Genomic DNA, 15221 nt, shown 5'->3' with positions numbered 1-15221 from the left:
TTCTATTCCTACTCCAGATTCCCATCTATCCAGCCCATGTTTGCTTTAGCTATTTGGCCCACCATTACCCTGGGAGCATCACACTGGCTCAGCTGATTATCCACCACAAACCCAAATCTTTTTCAGAGTCACTGCTTCCCATTCTGTAAATATGGCCTACATTCATTGCTCCCACATTTATATTCAGCCATATTACAATGCATATTGTTTGGTTGCACCCTTTTTACAAGGGGATCCAGATCATTCTGAATCAGTGACATGTCCCCTTCATTATTTACCACTCTGCCGATTTTTGTGTCATCTGCAAATGTTATCAGTGATTATTTAATATTCTTCCAGGACACTGATAAAAATATGAAGTAATATAGGGCCAATAACCGAACCCTGTATGACCCCACTGGAATGCGTTTTAACAGTTCCCTATTTACAATTACTTCTCCCACAAAGTCCAGAGTGCTTGGTTCTTCTTGTCTTAGATAAAAGGCAACTTGGGGTTCTTTGCCGTTCTCTTTTATAGTCCAGTGCACCTCTGAAATGGATTCTTCTGAAAGTTACCCCCCAAAGTAAGGTTAATTCAAGCTGTGAGGAAGGATATTGAGTCTCATGGTGAAGGAAATTCCATGCTGGTTTCTTCCCCAGCTGGTGTTTGCTAAAATGCAAGTTGACCTGTTCTTGCAATCTCTTCCCCCTGCAATGAAGCTGAGTGGTTATCTCCTCCCCTTGTTGACTTCATGGTTTTGTTTACCTTTTGTGTAAATACATTCCCATTGTCTCTCAATGTACCTTCAAGGTGGCAGAACCACATTCGTTTATGTAGGATGGGGTAACTTCAGCCTTGCCTGGCAGAGACACTTTAAGAACGTAATTCCCAATATGTTTGTAATTTTGAATTTGTCCTCTGTACATACACCACACAGTAATATTAATAAGTACCATATATACTTATTCATAAGCCGAATATTTTTGGTAAAGTGATACAGCAAAGAGCGGAGGTTGGCTTATAAATGGGTCTACACCAAAATTTGATGATTTTAAGCTCTATGGAATCATTGAATTGAATATCTAATACATTGTTGTTTTGTTTACCTGGAGTGTTCACAGGCATGGAGCCTCTCAGCTCCCTGTGGCCGTGGTTCACCGTTCCCAGCCAATGGAGCTGAGGGGCTCTGTGCCTGTGAACGCTCCAGGTAAACAAAATATCCAGGCACACTAGAGGCTTACCCTAACGGGTCAGGAGCCAAAGTTTGCCCACCCCTGAAATATAGGGTTGGCTTATGAAAGGGTCATACAGTTTTTGCTATTTTTACCTAACCGTCTTGGGGGGTCAGCTTATAAACGAACAGGCTAATGAATGAGTATATACAATGTTATTAGCTTCCTTTTAAATATAGGTAATGATATTAATGAGTTGGGGTACACTGAACTGGTCAGGCCAGCTGAAACTCACTACCAGATATAAGAGTCCCTAGCCCTCTTGCACGAGGATGCTGTTAGGATCACAGTCATGAGAAAACAGGAAATCTAAGATAAAGTGCGCCAGAGGGGTGCAACGTCAGGACTCCAAAGAGGATGCCTTTCTAATCTAGTCGGTGGGACCCTTAAGGTATGCCTTTCCCACCATTCCTCTCTTATCTCAAGCCCTCAGGAAGATTCTGCAGAATAGGGCAGCGGTCATCCTTCTTATTCTCAGATGACCTAGACAGTATTGGTTTCCCAACTTTCTCCAGCCATCAGCACACCCACCCATCAGTATCCAATCTTTCCCAGACCTCTTGACACAGACAGGACAGGGGCAAGATCAGACATCCTAATCTGGAGTCTCTCTACCTCAAGGGTTGATACGTAAATGGGCATTGAACCTACAGCAGACATGTTCAATAGCAATTCAAGCCATCTTTAATTGCAGGAAAGAATCCACCAAAAATTCTGCTTAGCTAAGCAGAGATGTTCTATTTGGGTTCAGCATCAACAGATATCTCCAGATGAGCTGGACACTCCCACTATTCTAGACTGTCTACTAACCCTGAAGACCTCAGGTCTTTCCCTTAGCTTCCTATGATTGCAGTTAGCAGCAGTTAGTGCCTGCCACTTCCCTTGATAACTATTCATTTTCACCCATCGAGCAACTGTACATTTTCTAAAGCATCACATTTAGAATCTTCCCTTCTGAAACTAAATGTGCTCCCACATGGGATCTTAACTTGGTTCTCTCAGCATTAAGTGAGTAACTGTTTGAACCATTGCTGACATGTTTGCTGTCTTATCTATCTATGAAAGTCTCCATTCTAGTGGCCATCAGGTCACCTAGAAGGGTTGGAGAACTAGGAGACTTTATGGCTGCTCCAGCTTACACAATTTTCCATAAGGAAAAGATTTATTGAGATTACACCCAGAATTCATCAGCCTTTCATCTAAACCAGACAATACACCTCTCTTTGCCAAGCCACTTGTGACTAGTGAAGGAAGGAGAAGAGACTTTTTCCCTGGGTGCTGGGCATTGGCATTTACTTACCAAGAACAAATTCATTTAGAAAATTGCCTGGATTGGCAGAATGGTTGAAGGGACAAGTGATCTCTTCACTGAGATTTTCAAAGTGGATTTCAAGCTGTATTCTACTCTATCAGTCAGCTGATACCCCTCCCCTTCAAGGTGTGAGGGCCCACTCTACCAGAGTCAAGGCAGCGTCCCTAGCCTCACTTCATGAAGTGTGACTCATTGATATCTGTAAGGCAACAGTATGGAGCTCTATACATGCCTTCACAAGACATTTATGCACTATCTAAGACTCTGCAGCTGATGCATGCTTTCGGTCGGTGGTCCTTGAGTCATCAGTACCACGTAGGTTCTCACACCTTCTCCTCAATGGGCTCTGCTTGTCAGTCATCCACAGTGGAATACACATAGGGAATGGCACTCACAGAAGCAGCAATATTTACCTTTTATAGTAAGTGGAGTTTTTGAGTTCTGTGATCACTATCTGTATTTCACTACCCGCCCTTCTTTTTGTCTGCTTTAGGTTCTGTACTTACTTGTGGTAGATGGCTGTTGGTTCACATCACCCCTTCTGCCCTCAGTCCAGAGCATGAGGAGAGGAGGAGCGTGGGTATAGACTAAAGCTATGTCTACACTACACAACTTTTAGCAACACAACTGTGCTGTTACAGCCATGCTGCTAAAAGGCATGCAGGATAGCCGCTGTTTGTCAGCAGGAGAGAGCTCTCTTCTCAACAAAAATTTCCACCCCCAATGAGCGGCATTAGCATTGTTGGCAAGAGAGCGCTCCTGCTGACAAAGAGCTATTCACACCAGCGCTTTTCGTCAACAATACTTTTGTTTTTGTGTTTATTTAACAGCTCCTGAACAACAAAAAGTTTTTGCCTTTTGCTTGCCAGTATAGACAAAGCCTTACAGACACTGCATGCAAAAATCTTCCTGTCTCAGGTGCATGGAAGACATGCATACCCTCACAGTGGAATACTATCCAGGGACCACACGTCTCAAAGAACTCCAGTTACTAGACAAGATTGGTAACCTCTCTTTTTACAGCACTGACATTTTTAGGTAGATCAGGTAATACTACAGCAAGGTACACCTCATCTGTTGTTTGTTCTGTCTATTGAGACAAGGTATTTAAAAAAAAAATTGTGGTTGGGGCAGTTGTTTTAAATTGAAGCAGAAAAGTGTAAATGTTTTAAATACTTCATATGTAACTAAGAGGGAAGATTTTAAAGAGCTAATGAGGACAGATTGAAAAGTGGGAAACCTATTCCATTTAGAAACATCTATGTCTACTGGCATTTCATATTTTCTGTGTTTATGTTCCTTGTACATTACATTTACATATAAAGAAGGGGTTTGGTCATCATATTTTGTATGTATTGGTTCATAACGTTGCATGGGAAATGGCAAATCCCCAGACCCATAATGCACCTGGCAAGTTGTTCAAGATTGTTCATACTGTATGGCAGTGGTTCTCAAACTTTTTTTTCTGCAGACCACTTGAAAATTGCTGAGGGTTTCGGCAGACCACTTAACGATCTTTCCAAATGGTGTTTGTACTGTTAGCTAACTATTGTAAAGTGGTTTTGCTTACTCATTAGATAATGGAATCAATTTTTAAGACCTTTTGTGTCTTTTAATGAATGATTAAGGCACAAGACTGGGAGTTATGAGATCCGGGTTCTTTTACTGGCTCTGCACTCTAGTCACTGCAGTTCTATGTGCCTAAATTTTCTCATATTAAAAATGGTATAACAACACTGACCTATCTAGCAGGGTAGTGGGGATTAATTTATTGTTGTTTGTAAGGCATGTTAAAGATCTCAAGATGGGGAGCCAAATATAGAAGTGTTGTATTATCATAAATTATTAGCAATGCTACTCGAACAACTCTTCTGTCAGACAGATCTTTCTAGCCTATTTCAGGGGCAGAAGCTTGGTGGCGATTTAGGAGTACCTCAGTGCTATGTTGTTTGAACTATATTTGATTCTGATTCTCAATTCCCTTATTATTAATCAGGCTGTTCATGGGGTCCCCCCATATCCTGAGGATGTCTCTAACCTTCGACCGAAGCCTCAGACAACATCCAGCAGTCAAGTTCTTACACCACCAAAGGAGTTGTCAGTAGCCAATGGTACTTCCCATACCGCTTTGCCAAGGAAGGACACAAGAGTGGAACACAACTCAGAATCAAAACCCATCTTAAAAAGTGTTGGTTGGACTTGTAGGGAGTGTTCACAATGGAACCCTGATCGGGAAAACTATGTGTCTCATATGAAGAAAATCCATGGAAAGGTAAGGAGCCAAATGAAACCTTTCATGGAATCATAGAACTGGAAGGGTCCTCAAGAGGTCATCTAATCCAGTCCCCCGCACTCAAGGCAGGATTAAGTATTAGGCAGGACTAAGTATTTCAGGCATATTTCTTCCTATTTATAAGCTTTTGGCAATCGAAATATTAATGACTAATAGTTCTATCAAATAGAAACCCAGTAGCTGTTCACCAGCGCTTTTGGAGTGAGAGCATAGCCAGAAACAAAACATTGACCTGACCTGCTGCAAGCATATTGGATCTTCTTGAACAGTATCATTTATACTTTGGCACGTCACCCTTTCCTCTGCTCCTTCCCTCACTGCATGTCACATCCAGTTTCCTTTTCCACATACTTTGGTAAGTGAATGGAGAGCTGTATCTGTTCCCAGTCACTGGTATGACAGCTACACTGGCTTGGATTCCAGGTTTTGTATTGATTGCTGTTGGATTGTGTTTGTGGTTTCCCTCAGCAGCTGTCAATACTCTTCGCTTAGCACCATGATCTGGCCATGACAATAGCAGTTCCACTCTGTTAACCAACTCGGCACAACATAGATAGCAATTTGAGTAAAAGTAATTGGAAGCAACACTGTAGTTTAGATAGAGACTGGACTCCATCGATATGCATTTAAAGATGAAGGGGAAAAGGCACTTCTTTGATTATGATGATTCATTATTTGCTAAATAGTATGGAGAATTGTGTGCTGTTAGGTATCTAACCCTGAGAGACTCTGTTGTAATGAATTTGTGCAAGATGCAGAGGTGAGGTTGCTGTAGGAACCATAAATCTGAATTTTCTGACTGTTTTATGCCTAAAATCTTGTGTTGCATTGACATGGGTTTTTGCACAGATTGGTGTCAGAATGGGCTTTTCAGGGCTACCACCAGCTCATTGACAAAACATAGGCCAGGTTTTCATGTACAGCCAAACTCTTAATACCTCAGGGTAAATGTACTTGAGTCATGAATGTGTTGAGTCACACGTAACTGGAGCCCTGTGAACAGCAGCCATGAAAGTCTGAATTGTCCCATTTCACAAATACAAGAAGGGGAAAGATGAGAGTGGTAGATTCCCCACATTGTGTTTATCAAATGGGACAATGAAAGTACTCATTAAGTACTGAAGATTTTTTTTTATTTTTTTAGAAATGAGCTAATGCATGTACGTGATGAGATTTAACTCTGGCAAATGCAGCTGGTAACAAGGGTGTAATCCCATGTACACCGTGAAGGATGCCAGATAGAAAACAAATGTATTGAGGGATTTGGAGTCATTAATTAATATGGCTCATAGTGTGCTGCTAATGCTACCTAGGGCCTTCTGTTTTTCCTGGTGCTGCTGTTGGGAGAAGAAAATGAGTAGGTGGTTTTGAGTCTTGCCAGTGCCTGCTTTCATACCCTGCTCTGAGAAGGGAGGAGACAGGAGAAGGTGATACTTAATACTTTTCCTTCTCCGCTCCTAGCATTAGCACAAAGAGCTGGTGGGGACCAGAGAAGTACATAGTTCTGAGAGGACTGGGTGTAGGATGGGCACAGGAGTGCGGTGGTGGTCAGTGGATTAATTTCATATAGGATCCTATTGTGAAGTCAGCCTCTTTTTCTATCAAGGACTTTTTCTCCTGACTCCAAGGTGGCTGTCTCGGCTTGCAGATAATGGTCTCCTATCCCTACAGATCTTCTAGTTATACCAGATCTTCCTCCTTCAGCAGTAAGGGCGGTCTTCTGTTCTTAAGGAGGAAACTGTAATCCATTCATCCTCATGCTCCTGAAGAGAGAGGGGGTTTCTTCCAGTCACCAAGAAGTGAAGAGAGTTAGATTAGTACCCAGTAGCAGAAGTAATTAATTATACATTATTATTATTTTTTAAAAGAGCAAGATTGTTCCCGAGCTGCTTCCGATCTTTACCTGTTTAAAGTTGAGATCAATGATGACAGCCCACTTTCAGGCTGGCTAATTTGGGGATCCCAAAAATCTTGAAATTGTTCTTTTGAGGTACCTCAGGGATTTCTCTCTGGGGATAGGCACTGTGCTGCTCTCTTGCTATTCATCCCTTCATTTGAGTCAAGTAGACAAAAGAAGCTAGCTGGCTTCTGTTGTTAAAAGATGTTTCTGTTCTTCTGCTAGTCTGTGAAGAGATATCCCTGTCGGCAGTGTGAGCATTCGTTCAACGACTTCAGCAGTCTGGGCAGACACATTCGCAATAATCATGACACAGCAAAGAAAGTTTATACATGCTGGTGAGTACCCAACACTGCTTTCCAAGCTTTCCCACAGATTAGTCCATCTTTCGTGTTTAAAGCCCTTTGTATTAGATCATGTCTGGTTCCTCTCTACTCTGGAATGTAAATTATATAAGAACATAACGTAAGAATGGCTCTACAAGGTCAGACCAAAGGTCCTTCTAGCTCAGTATCCTGTCTTCCAACAGTGGCCAATGCCAGGTGCCCCAGGGGAATGAACAAAACAGGTAACCATCAAATGATCCATCCTCTGTCACCCGTTCCGAGCTTTGGGCAAACAGAGGATAGGGACACCATCCCTGCACATCCTGGCTAATAGCCATTGATGGACCTATCCTCCATTAATTTATCTAGTTCTTTTTTGAACCCTGTTATAGTCTTGGCCATCACAACATCCTCTGGCAAAGAATTCCATAGGTTGACTGTACAGTGTGTGCAGAAATACTTCCTTTTGTTTGTTTTAAACCTGCTGCCTATTAATTTTATTTGGTGACCCCTAGTTTTTGTGTTATGAGTAGGAGTAAATAACACTTCCTTGTTTATTTTCTCCAGTTACACTGGAGGGAGAATAAGAGGAGGAATAGGTTAGACATGAGTGACTTTTTGATTGCAATTTTCTTGGAGACTTGGGGTGAGGTTTAAAACTGAGTTCTGTAGGTGTATCTGAGAGTACAGTCTCACACACCAGCAGAATGGCCAGTGAAACACTGGGCCTGATTCTCCTGTTGATAAATTGTATGGTCAATTGCTTGGCCACCCTTTGGTTCATTATGAAATGTATTCAGCAGATTAGATTTGATTTAAGTCTGATTGATTGAAATCATGATTTCAATCATGATTTAAATCACTAGTCAGGAAGACTTGATTTAATCATGGATTTCTACATAAAAGTGCATTCTTGCTGGTTTTTATAACCTTAATACATATTCTTCTCAACTCAGAGAGAGATGTAGGTTTCATTTTTAGAAGGTACACACTATATGTTTAAGTGATTTATTTTGAAAACTTTTCAGATTAGTTTTACAGCTATATCAGAAAATGAATGATTGTTTTGGTTATTTCATTTACCAAAGGTAATTGACGCAGATATTTATGTAGTCATTGGGAGGTGAACTATCTCTAATTCAACAGACTAATCATTAATATTTGTAGGATTTTCTTGCCATGCTGAATTAGAAGGAGAACATCACCAGACAGGCATTTAAATTTGTTTTATTTAACTAAAACAATTTAAATATTCTGGATTTTTTTCTTCAACAGCAAACATATAATATTTTTAACCAAAAAAGCATGTGAATTTTTGAATTTAGTTAAATGTTTGTTTTTTAAAACCAGGTTTATTTTTGTTAAAATTCTTTTTAACTAAAATAGTTTAATGAAATATTAAAAAAAAATATTGATTATGTCAGCCAGCTCAACATGACCAATTTACAGTATTGGCTTCTGCAGCTAACTCAGTTGTCTTCACCTTCATTTTCCTGTTTGTTTATAATCTGGAAAAGAAGAACAAGCTTTCCTGCTTTTTTAGGTCCCAAACGATTTTTCAGTTTGGAATGAATTAGTCCAAAGGGAGAAAATATTCTTTCTACACCAGCAGAAGAAGCTACTGCTGTTAAAAGTGAGATTATCACTTCAACAGTCTCTGAATCCAAGTGCTTAAGTGACTTCCACCAGTTCACTGGTGTGACTTTCTTTAAAAAAATCATCAGCAAACATATTTCTTGAATGGTTCACCTTTATAGTTGGCATTATGGAGGGATGATTGCTGGATGTCCATGTCATAGCCAGCTCCTCTTATTCAGCAGTTAAGGTTTGACCGTGGTAATGAGTATTGAGACTATTTGCAAGAAAATGAGCTGGCAACCATGTTTGTCCCATTCGTTTTTGTTTTTTTAATGCTTGTAATTTAACTCTGTCATTGCTTATTTCTCTTGTTAAGATCTCACTTAGTTCCTTCCAAATTTCAACAGCGTCAGCAATAAAGCAGCTATTTCCGGGCATTTTGTTCGAGACTACAGAAATAGGCTTCAGGGTACTCAGCATGTGTTCAACATTTCTCTTAAGCCCAATGTTGAGAACTTTGGCTGTGATGGTGCCATCTATTTTTTCACGATTTTGTTCACAAACTGTCATCAGATTAGGCCAGTTCTTGATATAGTACTCAAAACAGTCCGCTACTGAGTTCCATCGCATGTCTTGTGGGAGAGTAGCTTGATTCCTCCCACTTTTTTCGGAGCATCTGCTGCAAAGTGTTTGTTACAGAAGTATTTTGTATTTTCAATGTTAGCCCTTTATTTCTGGAACACTGAAGTCTTTGGCTAGGAGGTGCATCAAATGAGCACGGCAACCATATGTTAGTAGCTTGGGACTCTCTTCTAAATAATTTCTTCTCATCTTGGATACATTTGCAGCATTGTCTGTGACCAAGCTGCATACCAGACATGTGAATATTTTTTCATAGTTTGTTATAGCTTTTACTGCTGCTACTTGTAAGTATTCTGCTGTGTGTGGATTTCCTGGTGTATCAATTGTTTCTATTAGGAAAACACTCCCTTCTTCTGTTGTCACACAAGCACATACAACAGGATCATTGTGGACATTGCTCCACCCATCAAGACTCAGGTTAACAGTTTCACCCTCTAGACCTTTTGCACACTGCTCAATTTCTCTTTCATACGCTTTATCCAGCAATTTGCCTGCGACATCTGCTCTGGTGGGTTGACTGTATCCTGGTCTTAATGACTGAACCGTGTTAATGAAGTGTGGGTTCTCAGTTATACAGAAAGGAAAGTCTGTTGCCCCCAAAAAAAAGGGGGGGGGAGGGATTTTTTCATCAATTACCTCTTTTTGTAATCTGCTGATTCTTATCACAAACTTATCTGTGGTTGTTTCTGCATGATGGAGATCTTTTTTCCTTTTTGCTACAAGTGATGTACTGTGGCTATGTGACATACATAATGTGACTGAAACGCTATCATTGGCAGATAACTCTGAAACTATAGCAAATGATGGTGATCTTGAAGGTGGACAGTCTTCAGAATCCTGTATGTTGAGGATGGATACTCCTAAACAAAATAAGTCAATGCAGTTATTTAACTATTATTACCATATTGCTCATTTAGTATTACTCATTGCATTGACTGACACTCAGTACTACTTTAAAGGTGAAATTGTAAAAGGAAGATCTGCCTATTTCAGCTATTTATTTTTTATCACAACTGCATCTAAAATGATAGTACCGTAGAGAAATAACTATATTTTTTGCTCAAACATGAGAATTCAAGAATAGTTCAGAAGGAAGACAGGCAGTCCTTAAGGAAGAAGTATGAAATAAAAAGTTTACCAGCCCGAAGAACCTGCATGTACAGACCTGTTGCTTTCATCATCATCAACACAGCTTTCTCCTGAGAAGGAACACTTCTCATGATGATGTTTCATTTGGGAAACCAGGTCTTGCATTTCTTTATTGCACTGTTTGCATTTTGCACGCATGTCTGTCTTACCCACAGGGAGAGGAACTTCATTAAAATATTCCCAAACTGGGTCTCTTTTACTGCCTGCTGCCGTTACAGGTTTTCCTTTCTAGTGAGAGAATGGTATGAAAGATCTCAAATCAATGAAGGCTATACTCAGAAAGACCTCAAGACTTCTGGAATATGCTGCTCAAACAGTTTCACTTTTGTTTCTACTGCGTATTCCTACGTTCTCACATTTATCTCCAGATTTCTTCTCCTTGTCCAGCTCTATTCCGCCCCCAACGATCTTCTGTTCATTGAACTTTTTGAAACTTTGCTGTTTTAGAGAGAGGTAAGGGATTGACTCTGTGTACACAAATGTGCAGAAGGATAATAGGATTGAGGTCTGTTACTTCTCACCTCTCTGTATTATTTATTTATTTATTTAAAAACATTTTTGCTGTTAACAAGCATGTTATCTCTGGAGACACAAATCTAGTTTGAGAACTGCAAAACTAAGCATCTCTGATGGTATCTTCTAGACTGTGCCCCATTGGGCAGATAGAAAGATTAACCTAAATAACCTATACAGAAGCCCCTGGAACTCGGTAAGATTGGGTCCCTAATCCATGAACTATTGGAACTCATTTACAAAACTTTGCTTAAACATTACACGAATATATTGTCTCATACTATAGAATTAGAATTTATAATCCCTATTCCATGATAAGATATCATTGATCTATAACGTATCTTAATTAAAACTGTTTAGATTGCTTTCTCCCCTCAAAATGCATTTTATCAAAAAAATCTGATTTAAATAAAAAAAATCATTTTTAAAATGTATTAATTTTTTTAAATAATTGATTTTTATCCACCCTGATATTCGAGAGACCAAATAGCCAGTATCAGTCAGGTTTATGGCTAAAACTCAATAATACTGTAGGACAGGGAAAAGGTTCAATGTGATACCAGTCTCTGGGAAGCTGTCTTGTGCAGCGCTGTTTCCCTCATCTTACACAGATGGAATGCTCTCAAAGTTACATATTTCAGCTAGGAATATTTATAGGATGATTTTACAAGTTACAAAACTCTTTACCCATCACTAAAATCCATCCCATCATTTTATCCCATTTCCTTAACTTCACAGAATCATAGGGTTGGAAGGGACTTCAGAAGGTCATCTAGTCCAACCCCCTGCTCAAAGCAGGACCAATCCCCAGACAGATTTTTACCCAGTTCCCTAAATGGCCCCCTCAAGGATTGAACTCACAACCCTGGGTTTAGCAGGCCAAAGCTGAAACCACTGAGCTATCCCTCCCCCACAATGTACTTGCTGTGTACCTTTCTTTATTTTTGTTTTGGACACTAGATTCCAGGTACTGGTCTGTGAAAGAACCTCCCTAGCTTGTACTAAGACATAAAATTAAAATACCTTGTTTGACAAGTTTCCTATAGGCTTATGGTCAGTTGTAGTATTGCAGGGTACTGTGGGATGTAGCTTAGCATGAGTGAACAGAACTCAGGGAAAATAACTTTAAATAGATTAATTATTTTGGCAGAGATGCTAATAAATAATGCTACGTAGCTAACCAGGGAAAATAAGTCAGTTCAACTCTTACATTACTTGGGAATCTTACTTTATTACCAGGGATTCGTATAATATGGTATAGACCAACCTAACTTGTGTGGGAGCTAACACTCCATGGCCTTGCAGATTAACTGTTGTATTTTCACATCACAATACACCCTGTGCACAGATGGTTCCTCCAATTCATCATGGCAGCCAATCGTTATCAATTGTAAATGCTTTGAGGCAGGGACAGTTTGTACAGGACCTAGCACAGTGGGGCTCTGATCTCAGTTGGGGCCTCTAGTTTGCTACTGGAATATAAAAAAATGGATTATCGTGCCACAAGGCTCCTCCTTGTTTTTGTGGATACAGACTAACACGGCTACCCCTCTGATACTCATTATTTGTAATTTCTGTATCTTTCATACTTGGGAATCTTACTTTATTACTTACTGTAGCAAACTTAACTTTAAGTAGATTAATTATTTTGGCAGAGATGCTAATAAATAATGCTACGTAGTGTATGGAGCACTCATGCATCTTCTGAAATGATCTGATTAGTCATAATTCAGAGACTAAAACCACCTATCTGTAGCCAGTGACATTTCTTACTGGCTCGCAATTCTGCATTACTAACAGGCTGCCTGAAATTAAATCAGCAGATATGTGCTTTTCACTTCACTAGTAACTTTCTTCCTTTATGCTTTTAAGGTTCTGCACAGACGAAAATCAAACATTTTCTCAGCCTTCCATGCTGGAGAATCACATCAGCCTCATGCATGGAATCAAAAACCCGGACCTGTCCGAGATGTCCAAAGCAAAAGCTCCGGAGAGTGACTCAACAAAAGTAATTTACATGGTTGTACTGAAAAATAAATGTATTTGACTTGTTTATAAATAGTGACTGGTGGAGCCCTCTTACCCCACCCCCTGCAAATTCTTCACCCACCAGACTGCAGAGGGAGATTGGAGTTTATATCCTGCAGCAGGGTGGTGATACTAGGGGCTTTAGCCCCGCAGGGGGCATCAGGGCACAAGACCCGTGCCCCAGCAGGCACTGCCCTCTGGGGCAGGTTGTGCGTGTCTTGTGGCTCTCGAACTTCTGAAGATTATTGTATGTAGCTTGGAAGGTTATTAAGTTTGGCCACCCCGATATATACTTACAGGGTTTATATAGAGTTATATCCTAGAAACTAGTATACCCAGCCAGGGTTATTTACAGGAGTATTGTCTTAGTTAACAGTGTAGGTCAGAGAACAGCCAGAAGTATTGTGTATGAACCAAAACTCAGAATTAGGGAGGCAAAATTTGTAACCCCATTTTCACTCTTTCATAATTTTAATGGAAAAAAGCAGAATTCTGTTTTACTGCTGTAACTTTCCGTACTAGGGCTTTGCCAAAAGTAGAATTTTTCTGGAAAGTTTGTGAAAATCTGTTCAGTAATTTTAAAATTATTTTTAAGGAGCAATCAAGTTAGAGGATAAGTAAAATACCTTTTCTCACCTTTATAAACAGTTGTTCACATTTGTTTTTCCTTTTTGTTTTTTGGTAGGTGGGATGGGTCACACCTTAAAAATGGCTGATCTTTAAAACCTCAAACTCTGGAAGCAAATATTAATGGATTTATAGTGATAGTGACTCTTCCCACATGGAATACACTGTTCAGTAAAGTAACATTTAGCAGTCTAATCAATAATCCAAAATATCAAATGTATGTGCCCTATGGGTGAATTGAGAATGATATATGAGCCATAACTGTTACTTCCTGATGTTTCTGTATTTAAAATGTACAAACTCAATGTTTTCTGGCATTAATGATCAATTAAGAAGCCAATAGAAGACACCAAAACCCCCTCAATACCTGTACACCTCTCTTGTGCATATTCACAAACACAGTCCAGGAATTTGATTGTGGAGCACTCCCCCTCCTGAATCTAAGATCTCTGCCTAAAGAGTCCCTGTATTTTTATCTCATTAATCTTAATTATATCTACGTACACTCTTAATTCCGTCTCCTTAATGTCTACACCTTCTAGTCTAAGACAGACACAGTCCAGGAACTTTTAATTTTATTTTGCACAACCATATAGCACTGCGGTCTCAGGTTCAATTTACTTTGTTGTCGCACACAAGTTTCCCCCATCCATTAAATATTTGTATTCTAAATTATTTCCCCACAGATAACTTACCTTGAATTTTTTCATTATTTTCTTCTCCCATCACTTCAATTTTTATAAGGACTATTTTTTCCTATTAAAATGCTTTTAATATTCCTGCAATAGTAGAAAGGGTTGCTTTTTTCCCCTAATTAGAGCTGGGTTAGTTATATTTGTTGTATAAATTATTAGCCAATTTCATTATATTTTTTTAAACCGTTTCAGTCTTAAAAACTGGGGTAGGGTTGTGCTCAGATGTAGTTGCAGTTGTTTTTTTATTTGCATTACATTAGTGCCTAGGGACTGCAACTCAGATCAGATCTCTAGTGTACTAGGCACAGTACCAATGCAGAATAAGAGACAGTCCCTGTCCTGATGAGGTTAAGATCTAAATAGATAGGGCAGACAAAAGGTTTGGTGGAAAAGATGTAATATACAAGCAGAATGAATGGAGTGATGGTATGCAAATAGCATGATAGTGCTAGTTATTTTGTTGGTTTCTTTTGCTTTTGTTCATAATTTTGCCATGTGGGGTTTTGTTGGGAGGGAATTAGATGCAGAGAGAGATGAGAGGAGACACTGAAGGGGAGAGAAGTAGGGAGAGGGCTGAAGTGGAGAGGCTGAGAGGGAGCTGGAGCAAACGGCCGATCAGCAGAGGGAAGGAAATGTCCGGAGTAAAAATTGCATAAAGCTGCCAGGAGCAGATGATGTCATCACGTCTCAAGTTCTCAGCTTGAGCTGCTTGTCTTTGCTCCTGCTGGCTGAGCTTCCAGTGGTTTTTCTTCCCTGAAGTCACACAGCTGAGGGGAGAATGATTCTAGAAGGCATTCAGTGGGACTACATTCGGTTTCATCTGCAGCCTTACCTATTTCCATTCATCTTTGCCATCTTCAGCTTCTTCCACTTCCCAGTCCAGCTGGTCACCAAATCAGGCTGTTTTTTCCTTAACAATGTCTCTAGAGAAGCCCTATGACAGGGGTCG

At 39.8% G+C, this 15221-nt stretch overlaps 1 protein-coding gene across 2 annotated transcripts in view; it reads left to right on the top strand.

Moving 5' to 3' along the window:
* ZNF592 (zinc finger protein 592) overlaps positions 1-15221 on the top strand; it is a 90747-nt gene that overhangs the window by 71637 nt on the left and 3889 nt on the right. For both annotated transcript variants that reach the window (XM_050966786.1, XM_050966785.1), the window contains 3 exons: positions 4521-4796; positions 6940-7052; positions 12795-12930. In XM_050966786.1, the coding sequence (XP_050822743.1) occupies positions 4521-4796; positions 6940-7052; positions 12795-12930 (525 nt within the window). The remainder of the gene's footprint in view (positions 1-4520; positions 4797-6939; positions 7053-12794; positions 12931-15221) is intronic.

This window comes from Gopherus flavomarginatus, chromosome 9, assembly GCF_025201925.1.
Source record: "Gopherus flavomarginatus isolate rGopFla2 chromosome 9, rGopFla2.mat.asm, whole genome shotgun sequence".
In the NCBI taxonomy this organism is placed as follows: Eukaryota; Metazoa; Chordata; order Testudines; family Testudinidae; genus Gopherus; species Gopherus flavomarginatus.
Note: the sequence above shows the minus strand (reverse complement) of the source record. Positions and strands in the feature narration are given on the sequence as shown.